This window comes from Heloderma suspectum, chromosome 4 (assembly GCF_057233095.1).
Source record: "Heloderma suspectum isolate Gila_16-S chromosome 4, 16-S_ref, whole genome shotgun sequence".
In the NCBI taxonomy this organism is placed as follows: domain Eukaryota; kingdom Metazoa; phylum Chordata; class Lepidosauria; order Squamata; family Helodermatidae; genus Heloderma; species Heloderma suspectum.
This window is the reverse complement of record NC_139461.1, coordinates 243,807,963-243,824,067: the sequence shown is the minus strand read 5'-3', so window position 1 is coordinate 243,824,067 and position 16,105 is coordinate 243,807,963. Positions and strand designations below refer to the sequence as shown.

At 45.0% G+C, this 16,105-nt stretch overlaps 1 protein-coding gene across 1 annotated transcript in view; it reads left to right on the top strand.

The window, feature by feature from the left end:
- Positions 1-16,105, top strand: part of GRM4 (glutamate metabotropic receptor 4) — a 378,281-nt gene that overhangs the window by 334,398 nt on the left and 27,778 nt on the right. Inside the window, exon 9 of the mRNA XM_084851663.1 lies at positions 13,346-13,592. Coding sequence (XP_084707789.1) covers positions 13,346-13,592 — 247 coding nt within the window. The remainder of the gene's footprint in view (positions 1-13,345; positions 13,593-16,105) is intronic.

Below are 16,105 nucleotides of genomic sequence, written 5' to 3'. Positions count from 1 at the left end.
TTTGTAGGGCTGTGCCCGAGGCCCGAGGCCCGAACCCCAAGTCAAAGCGAGCTGCTTCAGGTCACTTTGTGCCCCTTCTGAGGTGAAGCGGCGGGGGCACGAAGCAACCCAGAGCAGGTTGGGGGCTCTCTGAAGCACTTGGTGTACCTTAAAGCTTCGCCCCCCCCAGCCCAGCCCTTACCTGAGCCGTCTTCTCCACCACCACGACTGCCTTCTCCTTGCTGCCACCGCCTTCTCCACTGCCACCACCGTCCTCACCACCGCCACTGGCGCCACCACCTCCACCACCGCTGTCCTCGCTGCCTTCTCTGCCGCCACCAACTACTGAGGCCTGGGCGCACGCGGCGACTCTTACTACAGGAAGTTGCCATTTTTAGAATGGCAACCTCCAGGAAGTTCCAGGAGGTTGCCATTTTAAAAATGGTGACTCCCTGCAGTAAGAGTCGCTATGCACATCCAGGCCTCAGCAGTTGGCAGCGGTGGAGAAGGCAGTGAGGACAGTGATGGCGGCAGTGGCAGCAGTGATGGAAGTGGTGGTGAGGACAATGGCGGTGGTGGAGAAGGCAGTGGAGGAGGAGGTGTGGACGACAGCAAAGGAGGTGGTGGCAGTGGCAAGGTAAGGGGTTTGTACAGGGGCATCGGGGGGGATCCGAAGCGGGGTTCAACATCCAAATTCTGCTTTGGGTCAGGGCACCTCCAAATCTGCCTGAGCTGAATTGGGCCTGCCTCAGAAGCTGCGAAGCGGCTTCTGAGTTGGATCGGGGGGTCCATGCACTGCCCTAGTGTTTTGTGCTCCTTCATTTCTGCACCATCAGTTTGTCAGTTCCCCAGTCTGAGACTCTCACAAAGGCTCATACTCACAAGCGTGAGCACTATGTGCCAAGCCATCACTCCGAAATGGTGGCTGGAGTGATGTTGGTCCTCCCCAAAGCCCCCCCCCCCAGCCCTTGGGTACTGAGTCCAAAAGCAACCATTGCAAAGATACGAAGCTGCAAAAATGTGCAGAAGTGTGACTAAATAGATGAGAATGCATATCTGTGCCTCTCTAACTGTGCAGCTGCAAAGGGATGGGGGGAGTAAGGGGCATCACAGAGTGTCGCAGGCACTACACATGCCTACAACACACCCACTGCAAAATGCGAAGTCAGTGTGGGGAGGGGACAAATGGCTCACAAGCGTGGGGAAACCTGTAGCAAATGAAAAACATTGCAGCAAAACGCCTCCTTGGACCTCCGCATTTTCTGGGCAAAAACCACAGATGGCTGCAAAGTTGTGACTGTGTCATCTATCACAAGGGACCTCGACTTGCACCTAGGGATGTCAGAGAATTCCGCCATGGATCTCGGTGAGGCCAAATGCCAGTGCATTCGGCCCTCCGAACTCCGTGGCAGAATGGCCTGCCCCCCCGCCCCCCCGCGGATCCCCCCCGGGATGAGACTTACCTGGGGTGGTTGTTCCGGACAGTGGCGGCTTCAGCGGCGGCTTTGGCCGCGGCAGCGGCTGGTCTTCCGACCGGCCGCCGCCGCCACCGTCACCATTTGCAGTCTGTTTTCCCCCCATTTGTGATAGGCTACATAAGTCTTTTACTTACTATTTAAGTAAAAAATATTTACGTAGAGTAAGACGGTGAAAATAAAGGGGAATGCAAATAGCGTCCGCTATGCTATTTGCGTTCCCCTTTCTTGTCTTTGTCTTAGCCTACGTAAATATTTACGTATACTAAGACAGCCAAAAATAAGGAACGCAAATGGTGGCGGCCGTAGCCGCCGCCATTTGCGTGCACTTTTTTTTTATTTAACCCAGTCGTGATAGGCTACGTAAGTCTTTACATAGCCTATCATGGCTGAATTCAGGGACGTAAACGGCGGCGGCTATGGCCGCCGCCATTTGCGTCCCTGCTAGCCAGCGGCCAGATGTCCGGCTGCTGGCGGAGCCGGCTGGCGGCTCCGCGGAATCCCTGCGGAGCCAGAAAGCCAGGATTCTGGGGGAATGGATGGAGCACCCCCCCCAGCGGAACCCGGTGGAGCCAGGTAAGCAGGGTTTCGTACATCCCTACTTGCACCTGCCCTGGAGTAAAAGCCAGGTGTAGATGGGTCCCCCAGGACAAATTTTGCTTGATGAATTTTTGCTTTTCATCAGTCTTTTAAAGGCACAGTAGCAGGAGCAGAAAAAACATTTGTTGGGAAGTCTGTGTCTGATGTGGGATCTGGATATGGATTTTGCACCAAAAACATCTGTACTTGTTCCACAGAGGCCAACATAATATTATTTTAGTTTAGTTTAGTTTAGTTTTAATCTCTAGACTAGCTTTCAGGATATAATAGTCCTCACAAAGTGGCGTATAAATTCCAACAGAATATATGAAACTATCAGTTTTAAAGACATTGTAATACCCTTTAAAATGAACAAAAAAAATCCATCCAAAGCACAGCAATTAATAACATGTAGATTAAAATAAAAATGTCTTGAGAGATTTTTTTTAAAGGATAATGATGGAGCCATATGGATTTCCAGAGAGCATGAGTTCCCTAGGTGGCCACCACCAAAAAAGCCCTGTCTCTAGTACCCATTAGTCTAGCATCTGTCACTGACAGGCCAGAGAGCAGGGCCTCAGACATTTATCTTAAAGCTCAGGGAAGTTTATGTGAATGCAGGCAAGTGGTGCTTCAGATAGCCTGGTCCCAAACCATTTAGGTTTTTAAAGGCCAATACCAGCACTTCCCCCACTGTTATCGCCAAGCTCAGATCAGAGATAGCATCAGGGATCTCTTTCTGTGTGCTGGGAGGAGGCACAATTCTGTGCCTCCTTCCAGCATGTAGGGAAAAAAAGGAAAAGGGGAGGTGTGACATCAGGGGGTGGGGCCATGCCCCCTGCCATGACATCAGGGGTGGGGCCACACATCCTGATGTCATCTGGCCCACAGGGGGTGGGATGGGGGCAGCCCAGCTTCCCACCCCAAAACAGTTCTGCACCTCTGCCATAGCAGAAATGCCAAGGCACAGAGCAATAATCCCCCAGCACCACCTTCTGGAATCGCCCATCTATTTAGGAGCAAAACCACTGTACTTGCAAAACCCAACACAGACAGCAAAGGATACCACAGTTGATGGCATCGAAAGCCACTGAGAGGTACAAGAAAATTGACAGGGAACTATACATTGATAGTTCTTCCACCTCCTAGTGAGTGATCATTGGGACTCTTTGTTTCTACGAGTAGTTCCACTTTAGAAACCTGGATTAATTTTGCCATCTCCCAATCTCAAAAGTTATCACAGATCTTTCTTAATAACTTGACCAAAGAGACAAAGATATTATGATGAGATAAGTGTAGAATCTCCTGCAATTAGAGCACCTAGGTGTATTTAACCAAAGGTTGGGGCTTATTTTTTTTAAAAAAGGTAAAGGTGTCCCCAACCAGTCGTGTCCGACTCTAGGGGTGGTGCTCATTTCCATTTCTAAGCCGAAGAGCCAGCGCTGTCTGAAGATGCTTCCATGGTCATGTGGCCAGCATGACTGAACACTGAGGTGCACGGAGCGCTGTTACCTTTCCCGCCAAAGCGGTACCTATTTATCTACTTGCAATTTCTTGCTTTCAAACTGCTAGGTTGGCAGAAGCTGGGACTGAAGAAAGGAGCTCACTCCGACACGCAGCACTTGGGTCTCGAACTGCTGTCCTGCCGACCTTCTGGTCTGCAGTTCAGCGTCTTAACCACTAAGCCTCCGCGGCCCCTTGGGGCTTATTTAGGGATGTGCAAACTCACCCCCGTCCGGGTTCTCCATGCACCCACCCAGTCCCTGTCTGTGCTCGCTGGTCCCTGGACCAGTGCTCAAACCCCTCCCATACTCGGCAAGCAGCCCGCACTCACCTCAGCATCCTTATCGAGTCTGCAGTCACCATTTTTTGAAAAATAAAATGACCATGGCAAAAATTTGCATATTTTCATATGAACAAAAATGCACATTTTTGCGAATGCGCGTACGTGAAAATGGCAAATGTACATTTTCACGCATATGCAAATATGCACATTTTTGTGACTGCCATTTTATTTTCAAAAAATGGTTACTGCTCGACAAGGATGCTGGGCTGAATGCAGGCCACTCTCAGAGCATGGGCAGGGGTCGAGCGGGGCCTGGGGCTCAGCGAGCAGGGCTTGGGGTGCAGGCAGGGGGGGTTCCGCCGGATTCCCGGATGGAATCAGACATCCGTGCCATCCCTAGGTTCTTATTTGATATATGCAAAAAGCATAACGTTGCAGTGAAAGACCCCCCCACCTCAAAGCAAAGCATTTTGGACTTCATATTTGTCTGAGATAACCTCGGGAGGCATTTATTGCTTACTTGGATGCTGGAGAGCCCTAGCAAGAGGCAAGGACAAGCCCAAGTTCATCTCTGGCACCTTGGCAGAATGTGCAGTATGGATTGCAGAGAGCACAGCTTTCACTAATGCTTGATTGAAGGCAATCTAAGGCACAATCTTATGCATGTTTAGAGAGAAAAAATCGAACAACTCCCAGCATCCCCCAGCTGGCCATGCTGGGTAATGCAGGAAGGTAGAACTGAGGACTGGGGGGCTGGGGGCACTCTTCTGTTGCAGGTTCTTAAATGTGAATTATCCTAACCAAGCCTAGCTAAAGTTGTGTAGTTCCCAAAAGTGGTCTTGTCCCCAGTACAGAACGTAAGGCAAGGCATGTTCAGGTTTCTCCTAATGGGAGAATAGACATTTGTTATGACTTGTTCTTTTGCAGCCTTGTCCAATGCTGATGCCCTCCAGATGTGTTGGATTACAAGTACCATTATCCCCAGCCAGCATGACCATGGAGACAATCTGGCCCATGCAGATACAGACTTAACAGAGGGCAATATTTAAATTAGTGTATTCCTAACTCTAATTGATAAGCAGGTGCATTGCTGGAGATTGTCTGGAGAGAAAAAAGCAGACGCTCTGGATGGCTCAATCAGTTGACCCATTTGTTTCAGAGGAAGGCACATATAACATGCCTGACCCAAACAATGCCGGCAGGTCTATCCCATGTGACTAGGGAGAGGGATTCAATACTGCACCTCCATATTACTCAACACCTTGTCTCTGTTTGCATCTGTCTCTGATGCCCCTGAGGAAGTGTGTGTGTGTGTGTGTGTGTGTCTGAAAATACAATTTCCCCATGACAGATGCACAGCACTAGTTGGGGGAAAGAACAAGATTATTACTTATGGGAAAGAGATGTGGATCCACTATAACAGCCAAGTAATGACTGCACATTTATTGTAGAGGCAAATGATTTTCCGGGCAGGCCTGTGTAGTATAAAGGTGTGACAAAGGAAAGTGGTGTGTTTAATCAAGTCCCCAGCTAGTGTAAATTGGCCACTTGGGACTATACCTCTTAAGCTCACCTTAGCATAGGTCTGAACTGAACAATGTCCTGGTTAAAACCTACAGCAAGAATATCTTGTTGAAAGAAGAATTCTTCCGTATTATTAGCTCTATAGCTGGCAGCAGAACTGTCCAACTGTCTCTTTTCAATGATGCTTGCAGTTGTTTCTGAATCTTCCTGGTGAATTTGTTGTCACTGACAGCCTGATTGGTGCCTGGCAGGGGGAGGTAATGCCGCAGTCATCTCAACATGAATCCCCTTTTGTAAGCGATGCAATTAGCAATTTGTCGTCCCCCTTTAGTGGAGAGCTTGAGATGGGGGGGGGAAGTGTGTGGATTGCATGCCTTGTAGAGGTGTGCTGAGACTGATCTGTGACTGTTAGAGAGTTTTTCAGAATGCCAGGACATCTGAGCACACTACTTTCAGCATTTGCACTTTCTTCCCCTTTTGACAAGTCTGTTGAACCAATACCACTGTTGAATGGTATTGTTGCAGTTGCTCTGCTTTCTAGTAGATGAGAAATCTGACACCGTTTCTTAGTTCGTGCTAACTAAGAACATAGCCATAAACAGCTTTCTGGGATCTTAGTTTGGCATGCAATTGGGGGTGGAAGGAGTGTTCCTTGAAAAGGCAGGCTTCTTTTCCTGAAGGACACCCCATTTCTAAGGTGGTAAGCCCGCAAAGGAAACTGCACAGCCTGAATTGGTGCCCTTGCCAGTTGCCAGCCATGAAGCACTCTGTACCACCTATTTTGCAGAGAATGCATGAGCTAAAATAGTTAATCCATTCCACTGAAATGTATCCATATGTGTACATCCTCCTTGTACTCTGAGACAGGAGAAAATGAAAGACTCATTTTCACCTCTTCCATATATCAACTAGTCTAGAGGTAAGATGGTATGTTAATGAACAGCAGTTTGCACTCTGTGTGTGTAAAACACTGCTTTTCAGTTTGCTCCCCCAATGATGCTTTATTGTTATCATACTTCAAATGCTCATTTCTATAACATTCAGCCTATTTTTAAAAATGTATTACACATCCTACCATTCCTCAAGGTAGCACGTTATAGGGATGGGAGAACCAGGGAAGCTTGAGCTCACTGAAATTCTCCAAATGTTACTTCAAAGCTCAGTTTGGGTCACTCCTATTCTTGCTAATGTTCTGTTCTTTCAGTTCATTTGAATGGGAAAAGTTTGTATTTTTAAAGTTGGACATTTTAAAATTATGTGTTTCTAAGGGTGCAATCCTATGCCTGTGTAGACAAGAAAAGAAGTCCTACAACTGGCTGCGTTTTGCTGGGAGTTGTAGGACTTGTTTCTGTCTAAACAAGCATAAGATTGTGCCCTTAATGTGTGCATTTTCAAAAGTGTGCACTCCCCCCATTAAAGCATGAAAATGCAATATTTAAAAGTGTATGTTCTTTTTTTAAAAAAAAATGCACATTTTTTAAAATGCATAATTTGAATTGTACATTTTTAAAGTTGTGCCTTTTAAAAGTTGTGCATTTGTCCAAGATAACATTGTTTGCATTTTAAACTCACATAAATCACAGCGCCATCATAGCTACAGGAATAAAATGGAACACCTTCTGCTTTCTCAGTGGTCATTGGGGGGGGGCATTTGGGCTCCAGGATTCTGGACTTTGACTCCAGCCAAAGCTTCACCATTGTCCAGGTGCTCCACCCCTCTGTTCACATGTTACCCCTAGGGATATAAGGATTTTGTAAAATCTATTCCATCAGCATTTCGTGGATTGTCAGGCACCTTTTATTCCATCTTCCACTCATTGACAGAATTGGACTTTTTCCAATTTCCCAAATGTCCCAGTGTCAGTGGCTCAGGGCAGGTCTGCACATTGACCCTGTTCTGAAGCCACCTTTTCCCCAGGTAGTAAGAAAGATGGCAGGGCAATGGCTCCTTTTAGTCTTAAAAAACCCCAAAAACTTTAAGGATAGGTACATGTAGTTGCCTGGCCATCTGTACCTACAGCTTCATGTAGTTCTTGGCTTCTGATGCCACTAAAGACAGTGAAGGGACAATGTTAATCTGTTTGGAAAAGACATCCAGCAAATGCCAAGTGGTCATGGCAGGTCGAGCTTGGTGGAGAAACATCCAGGGGGACCGAAACCAGCACTATCCAATTCTCAACAATATGGGCCTAGAACTGTTCTTGGACCCTAAGGAGATCATGTGATATTCCTACTGCCCACTGGAGGAGGCAAAGAGCATGTAGGCCTTTGCCAATGTAACAACAGTGAAGCTGCAAAGCCCAGACCTGGACTACTTGCCACAGTACTGCAGCTGCCCAAAACTGGTCTGTGTCAGACTGTCTGGTAGAAAGAACAGGAATGCTATGTTGAAGAACAGGTGCATCTCAACATCCTCTGTCATTTGTGTGTGAGTGTGTGTGTGTGTGTGTGTGTGTATGAGAGAGAGAGAGAGAGAGAAAGGGAGGGAGAGATAGAGAGAGACAGAGGGACATGAGGTCATTACTGCTTCTAAAAATGACAAGAAAAATTGTCAGTCATTTGTTTCCCTCAGCAAGTTAAATATGTGCCTGTTTAACACACCTAGCAGAATGGTATCATTTCAAGCAGCTTATACTCCTACTTGTTTACTTATAACAATGTAGCGTGAGCAACACATGATTTAGCTTCCTTGTTTAGGAGAGTAGTGCTTTGGGTTAGAGAGAGAGAGAAAGAGAGAGAGAGAAGAATGAAAGCAGAGACAAAGGAGGACAGACCTCCTGTTCCTTTAATTGTTGTGTGGAAGAGGCATTGCAACAGGTACAGTTTGTCATGAATGCTGGGCGACTGCACCCTCAGTTCACATCAGATTGACTTCCCCCCAAATGGTTAAGTAGCTCAGCATATTTCTGAGCCAATCCAAATCTGGATTGAAACAGCCTCCCACTCATGTGGTCCCATCCCTGTCCCTCCCTCCCACCCACCTCCCACTCACCCATTAATCCTCCAAACTCCACTCCCCACCCTGTCAATCCTCCTTACTGAGCTGGTGTGGTAGTGATGTGTAAGTGGCAGCCAGCTGCAGCCAGCAGGGAGAGGGGTGGGAAAGGGGTCTCTTGCCTCTCCCGTAATTGGAGTATTGTTATGCAGCATGTGGTGGAGGCTGGTGGCGCCAGTTTTGGTAGGGCTGTGCATCCATTCTAGGTTTCAGTCAGAACCAGCCAGAACTCTCAAGTAGCTATCCAAGGTGCTGATTCTATTTTGGGGATAGGGTTCAGTACCTTGGATAGCTCCTTTAGAGTTCTGGCTGGCTCTGACTGAAACCCAGAATACATTCGCAGTCCCACCAAAAACAGAGCCACCAGCCTCCATTGACAGCATGCTCATCCATAAGTATCCCCTGGGAGATACAGGTCCTGTCCCTGCACCCCATGGGCTATTGACATTGCAGTAGCCATTGGGAAATAAATCATTTTGTGGGGTCTCCTTCCTGATGTTCATCAGCATGCCAGGCCCTGGGGGAAGAGGCAGATACTTTCCTTACTTCCATCTCCTTGCTTGCTGTCAGAGGTACCAGCCCAGTAAGTGGAGTGGGACAGAAGGGGGAAATGAGTATGAGGGATTGGTGGGGAAGAGGGCTGCGTGGGTGGGAGATGGGTAGATGGGGAATTCCCATTGTGAAATTCCAAAGCAGGGGAATTTGTGTCTGGTTTAGATTAAAATCTAAGAAGATAGTTGCTGGGGGCTGTAATGCTCACCTCATATTTGAGGTGAACATTACAAGCCCCTGAGATTTATATTTATAGAGCCTGGAAGGGGTCATAGCTCAGTGGTAGAGCACATACTTTGCATGCAGAGGATTCCAGCTTCAGTCCCTGAGCCTGAGACTCAGTGACATCACTACATGTCATGAGGAGACAAGCTGCACCGGCTGAAATCCCCTCCTTTACACAAACTGGAAAAGTCTAGGAACCCCGTCCTCTTCTGCATCTGATTGCCCTGGTAAAAGAACATAAGGGGCATGATTCAAATTCATAGCCTTCTATTTGTAAACTTGGGAGATTCCCTGAGGGTTACAGGATTTATGGTTTTTGAGTCTGCCTCCCATCCCTGAATCCCACTGCTTTTGAGAGTGGCAGAATAGACTTAAATCATCAGGAAGAAAATGAAGCACTCCATATAATCTGGACTGCTAAATGCAAAGGACCATTTCACAGAAAATGTTGTGATGTGATTATGTGCTCTACCATGCAGTCATACTGATTGTGTGATACCACATTAGCATTCATGCAGTGCCCATTTGCTAATCTTAGCAATGGTGCCTGCTGTGCCCTGTCTCTCCTACCCCTCATGTGTCTCGGCACTGCTTAATCATGAAATCTCTAGCCACAAAGACACTGACTAGGGGTATGCACCGACCCCAAGATTCGATTCAGACCCCAATTTAGAAACCAGCCTGATTCACCTCAGACTGATTTGGAGGCTGTCCAATTTGACTCTTGGTCTAAATCTCCCATTGACCATCATTCGAAATCAACAAATGATTATAACTGTTTTTTTCTGTTTTGCAGAATTGGATGAAAGTAGCCCCATGTAAGGGAATGAAAACTGACACATTTCAGACAAATAGGTGCAGGAAGTTTGTGCTAAGCACCTTGAAAGTCCATTGTTGCTTTTTAAAGAGAACTATCAATAACTTTTTAATTTCTTGGTAGAATTGAATGGAATTTGCAGGTATACATACCCCTTCTGAGGGGATGATGCCTGCCAAGGTCCAGATGAATAGGTGCAGGGGCTTTGACAAAAATTACCCTTTAAAGTTTGGGCATTTTGATAAAAAGGATGTGGTTATCCCCCTACGTTCTTTGTGGGTAGTTATGAAAATGGCATGGACATTGAGGTGGTTCTAACTAAGAAGCCTACAAAATTTCAGAAGCATAGGACCATCAGTTTTTGTCAAATGGGAGTCTTCAAATTTGGTGTGTGTGTGTGTGATTAATTCCTCCCATAGGTTTTTTTTTTTGGGGGGGATGTAATTTTTATGAAAACGGTATATGTCATAGGGGTATCCCTACGCAATAAATTTAAAAAACTTCAGTAGGACAGGTGCAAGGGCTGGGAGTTATGAACGAAAAACAGTTCAGGGCTTTGTTGTTTTCTGCTCAAATTCTCAATTGACACCTCTCTGCAATTAGAAGTAACTTCAGTAGGCATAGCAAAGATAAAGCAAGTAGTGTAGCAGTCAAGAGGGTTTTGAAAATCCCTGGTTTTTTTATACAGCTACCTTTGCGCGCGCGCACACACACACACACACACACACATGTGCTCTCGTTCTCTCTCTCTCTTAGGTCTAGTTTCTTTGCCCTTATTAGCAAGATGTAGGATAGATCTAGAGTTTTAGTAAAGACAAATAATACAGAATGAAATGTGAATTGTGCATGTCATTACTCAGTGTGCAATAGTGATTGATTAAGCTAATGAATAAAGAGAGGGAGGCTCAGACTAATGCTGAAATGAGGAAGATGTCTTGTTATTTGGCGGTGTTGAAGGATTGCCTAGCCCTGCCAGCTCTCTGTGATTGGGCAAAATGAAGAGAACTTCCCTTCCTGGTGCTATCTGATTTACACATCTCCCCCACCCATCTCCGAGATGCCTGCCAGGCCCTTTCCATAGAAAAATGGATTATTCTACAGTCAGATTAATGGGCTTTCATTTTGCAAAACATCTGTCACCGTTAGTCTTGGACAGTGAGCGTGAAATTAGTTTTGACTGCAGAAAGGCTACGTCAGTGTGTAATATGTGACTAACATTACAACGGCTCAGAGAGCGAGCTGTTGAATGAGAATTACCTGTGGAAAGGAGAATGGGCTTCTTCTGCACTAACAGAGAGGGGAGGGGCAATGTGTGGAAGCTGGGGGAGGGGTTTAAAAGGAGGCCAGCCCACCTGCATGTATGCTGCCTACTGATTTCTGTGATCAGAAAGTATGTCAGCCCCTTATTTGCTGCCAGTTCTACAGAGAATTAATGTAAGAAGCAGGTAATAGAGACTATGGCATGGGGTAGAGAGGATGCCTCGTATAGTTCATAGTTGTGATTGCTGAAATGTCTGTGAAGAAGGGGTAAGCAAAGAAGCAATGCAGCCAATATGCCCTTAGGGATGTAGCAAAGGGAACGTTGTGCAAAAAATTTCCTCTGTGTAACAATGAGTCTCACCACTGCGATCCCATCAATGATCGCACACACTTTATATTGCTATTCAGTAAGAGTGCAACTCTTAATCAGTAAATTAATCTGCTAAAGTTTCATTGACTAATTGGTGGCAACAAATTTTAATTGGAGAGGGCAATTTTAAATCAGTGGAGTTGCATACTGAGTACAATTTGATAGTTTGGAAGGCTAGTTTGGTTCTAGCATGTTATTGTTATGGGGAATGAAAATGAAGACATGAAATCTGTTATTTCCTTCTATCTGTGAACAGTAGCTTTTGCTTCAGTTGAAAGCATTCTCATGCTTCTTTCAGTATAACAAAGAAGGCACCTATATTTTGCTTTGGTAATGTGCAAGTTTAATCAACTAATTAGCATGGGTGTCAATGGCCAAGATGTCAAACAGGTGTCCCCCAGCATTACCTCCCAAACCCAGCCCTCCAGGAAGGACTGGAGCCACTATAACACTGTGTCCCCAGGACCCATCCTGGTGAGCCAGCTCAGAAGGAAACTATGGTTGATGGTATTAGATGCCACCAAGAGGTCCAGCAGAACCGACAGGGATGCACTCCCACTGCACTGTCCAGATCCAAGTGTAGGTCATTCGCCAAAGCCATTTCAGTTCCCAAACCAGTACTAAAGTTGGATTGAAAAGGATCTAGATCATCTGTCTCATCCAGGAAAATTTGGATATGGCTATTTTTTGATAGTGTTTTTAAACGTTTCTTAAATCATAGAGCCTCTGGGATTGGGTGGGGTAAAAACAAAAACAAACCAACTCTGCCCTGTAAAATGTACTGTGAAGAGTGCTAAGCAGAAATTATTTCAGTGACAGCTGGTATTCTGGTTCCTGGGCATGATCTAAAAGCACATGATGCAACCTTGCTAGAACTAAGGTCTAGGTCTGGACAGTGCCTGGATGGAAGACTATCTGAGAATCCTAGGTATGCCACTTTGAGTTCTATCATAAGAACAGAAGAAGAGCCCTGCTGGATCAGACCAAGGCTCTGTCTAGTCCAGTATTCTGTTCACACAGTGGCCAACCAGCTGCCTGTGGGAAACCTACAAGTAGGTCATGAGTGCAATAGCTCATATTCCCAGCAACTGGTGTACATAGGCACACTGCCTCTGATACTGGAGGTAGCATATAGCCATCAGGACTAGTAGCCACTGATAGCCTTCACCACCATTAATTTGCCTAACCCACTTTTAAAGTCATCCAAATTGGTGCCCATCACTACATCTTGTGGTAGCAAATTCTACAGTTTAACCATGCACTGTGTGAAGAAGTACTTCTTTTTATCTGTCCTGAATCTCCCATCAATCAGCTTCATTGGATTGCCCCATGATCTAATATTATTAGAGACATCTCTATCCACTGTGTTTTTCTCCCTATCCACTATCTCTTCACCATGTGTCATAGAAGTCAGGTGGGATCTAGATGTATAAATAAAGATCCTATTACATTTGAGTTACATTTTCAGCATTCAGTTCTTGGGATGCAGTGGGTGGGGCTTACACAGCCAACATTTGTGTGTGTGATGTGCTTGTGCTGGAAGGGGTAAAGTCATCCAGAAGTTAAATGTACAGTAAAATAATCATATCAAAGTAGCCAATTCCTGGGACCCTCTTTCCTACTGTACATAAATATCCTGTTCATTCTTCCACTGAGATTAATTGATCCATGATCTTTTCTATCTTCATGTTGTTCAAGCAAGTATTCCCGTAGAGAAGAAAGAAATAGTGCAGGCAGTTATAGTCTGGTTTCAGAGCTGAGTATGTTCCCTTCTGTCTTTCAGATGTATATTCAGACCACAACGTTGACCATCTCGGTGAGCCTAAGCGCCTCTGTCTCACTGGGTATGCTGTACATGCCCAAAGTCTACATCATCCTCTTCCATCCAGAGCAAAATGTACCCAAACGAAAGCGCAGCCTCAAGGCAGTTGTGACAGCAGCCACGATGTCCAACAAATTCACTCAGAAAGGAGGCTTCCGCCCCAATGGAGAGGCCAAATCAGAACTGTGTGAAAATCTGGAAACACAAGGTAACCTTCTGAACCCACCTGAGTCCATGCTGCTCTGTCCCCTTTAAAATATCACTTCCACTAATAGTGAACTCAGGTGGTGAGTGCCAACAGAAATGGAGCCAAAATGGGGCCACAGAGAGACAAGGTCTCAGTATGCTCAGGGGAACCCTGAGGTTTGCAGAAGTGCAAACAAATAGTAAAAATAACAAAAATGGGTTAGATCCAGGTGGTTGGATACACACACCCAATTCTGGGGTGTGGAGGATCCCTCCTCCCCACCACCACCACCACCGCGCACCCCATTCAGCAGGATCTCCTGACTCTTTGAGTAGCATTTCAAGGGGGAGGGGCTGCTGTGGGGAGAACAGGGTGGAGAAGTCCACCAGCCCAGCTGCACATGCCTAAATCTGGATTCAGCACAATAGAAGGCCCAAGACAAACCCAATGAGGACTGAACATGAGTCGTAGCCACCAAATATTGGTTGCCAGTTGGAAAAGTAAACCACAAAACTGGGATGGGGTGGTGTGTGTGTGTAAGATGGGAATGCCCTGCTTGAAGGAAATGATTGGTTGGAATCCTGAATACCTGAATAGGAGGACTCCTGTTAGGATGGTAGATTATATACGTATGTGTGTATATCTATATCTCTATCTATCTCTATCTATCTCTATCTATATCTATATCTATCTATCTATCTATCTATCTAGAGAGAAAGCAATTCATTCAGATTGCTTTGAACTGTAATATTTGACAACAATTAAGGAAGAAGTGACTACCCCATCCAGGCTTTTCCCCATTTTGCTTTCTGCTGGTCTTTGGAGGGTTTCTTTAAAATCCATCCTTCTCTGGAACTCAGATACTGGAGTTCCCTCCCTTCCTCCAATATCATTACCAGGCAACCCATGCACCAAGTACTGGGAAATGGAAACATATTCCACATTCCTAGATGCTGGAAATCAATATTTATAGGCACCAGCTTTGTGGAATGCCTTTTGATGGCCTCCCTGTGTTTCCCAAATCTAGAAACTGCAGCACCCATCATCATTGTCATCTTGCTTTAAAAAGGTATTGTTCAGTAACTACTATATGGTGTTTCTATAGTTTTTACAGCAACAACTATATACTCATATTACAAATGGTGGTGGTGAGGATAGGTCTGGAGCTGATGGCTTGCCCAAGGTGAATTCATGGCCAAGACAAGATTTGAATCGAAGGCTTGGACCTCCTGCTTTCCAGCTCAGTTCTTTCTTTCTTTCTTTCTTTCTTTCTTTCTTTCTTTCTTTCTTTCTTTCTATACTGCCCAATAGTGGAAGCTCTTTTAGCCATGGAAGTATGCTAGCAACTCAGTTGTAACCTCCACATTTTAGACAGCATGGGAAGGTGTCTAAAACTTCTGAAACTGTACATGTTTGGAATAAAGGGCACCTACGGTGTCAATTGAAAGTCATGAATATTTTGATATTTTGAAGGAACAGGCCTGGGTCCTGTACTAGAGAGAGGCAGATCTCTGAATCTCGATTTTGTCTAGGTTCTCGGTTTTCCATTGCCAAGTTAGCTCTGTCCCAGTTCCATATGAGTTCTTTTCCCCTTGCACAGAAATCCATATGTAATTTTGTACGCATTTTTAAAAAACTATTTTTATTTTATTTTTATAAGTGAAATAAACACTACCAACAATATAATCAGAATCTTCAGTTTCCAACATTACAGTATTCTAAGAAAAAGAAAAAAGGGAGGATAGCAAAAGAAGGAAGAGAAAAAAAGAAAAAAGAAAAAAAAGAATTATATTAAACTTCAATAAAAACAAACCAAATATCCAAACAGTCTTATAGCACAGGAATAGACGCAAACAATCCATTTCCATTGGCCATATATTACCATTCAGTTAACGCGTATTAATAAACATTAAAGGTTTAGCCAACAAGGAATAGTAGTAGTAGTAGTAGTAATAATAATAATAAAAAGGGGGGAGAAAAAAAGTTTAAGAAAAGGATAAAAACAAAAGCAAATCATTTATATATTTTAAGTACTATATCTAAAAATATATTTATATGTGTACGCACACATGCACACACAAATATGCACTTTATTACAATATAACATAAAAAAGGAGAAAGAAAAAAAATGCAAACATTTATTTATTCTGGCATACTGCCTAGACATCTTATCAGCTAAAGCCCAAACAACACTTTTTTTTTTAATGTATCCATTTTTGTATGCATGCCCGCATTGATTAAAGTGTTTGTGTTAGTGCTTTGCCAAAACCCCACCTGCCCTTTCACAACCTCTTTGTTTCCCTGTTTTGCTTCCTCTTTTGCAGGGATGTTGAGAATGTTGGAGAAATTTCTCGTGGTGCAGGGCTCCACTGTTGACTTTACTGTAAGGAGGTGGCGGAGGGGTTTGTGTGTGCTTTTTATTTTACCATTTTGTCTTGTTCTGTGTTTTGCAGCTTCCCTGGCTGCTTGTGCTTCTTGGAAAGCCCCCTGGAGGATTTTAGCAGGCCTCCCTCCCTTTGGGCCTCCCTGTGCCT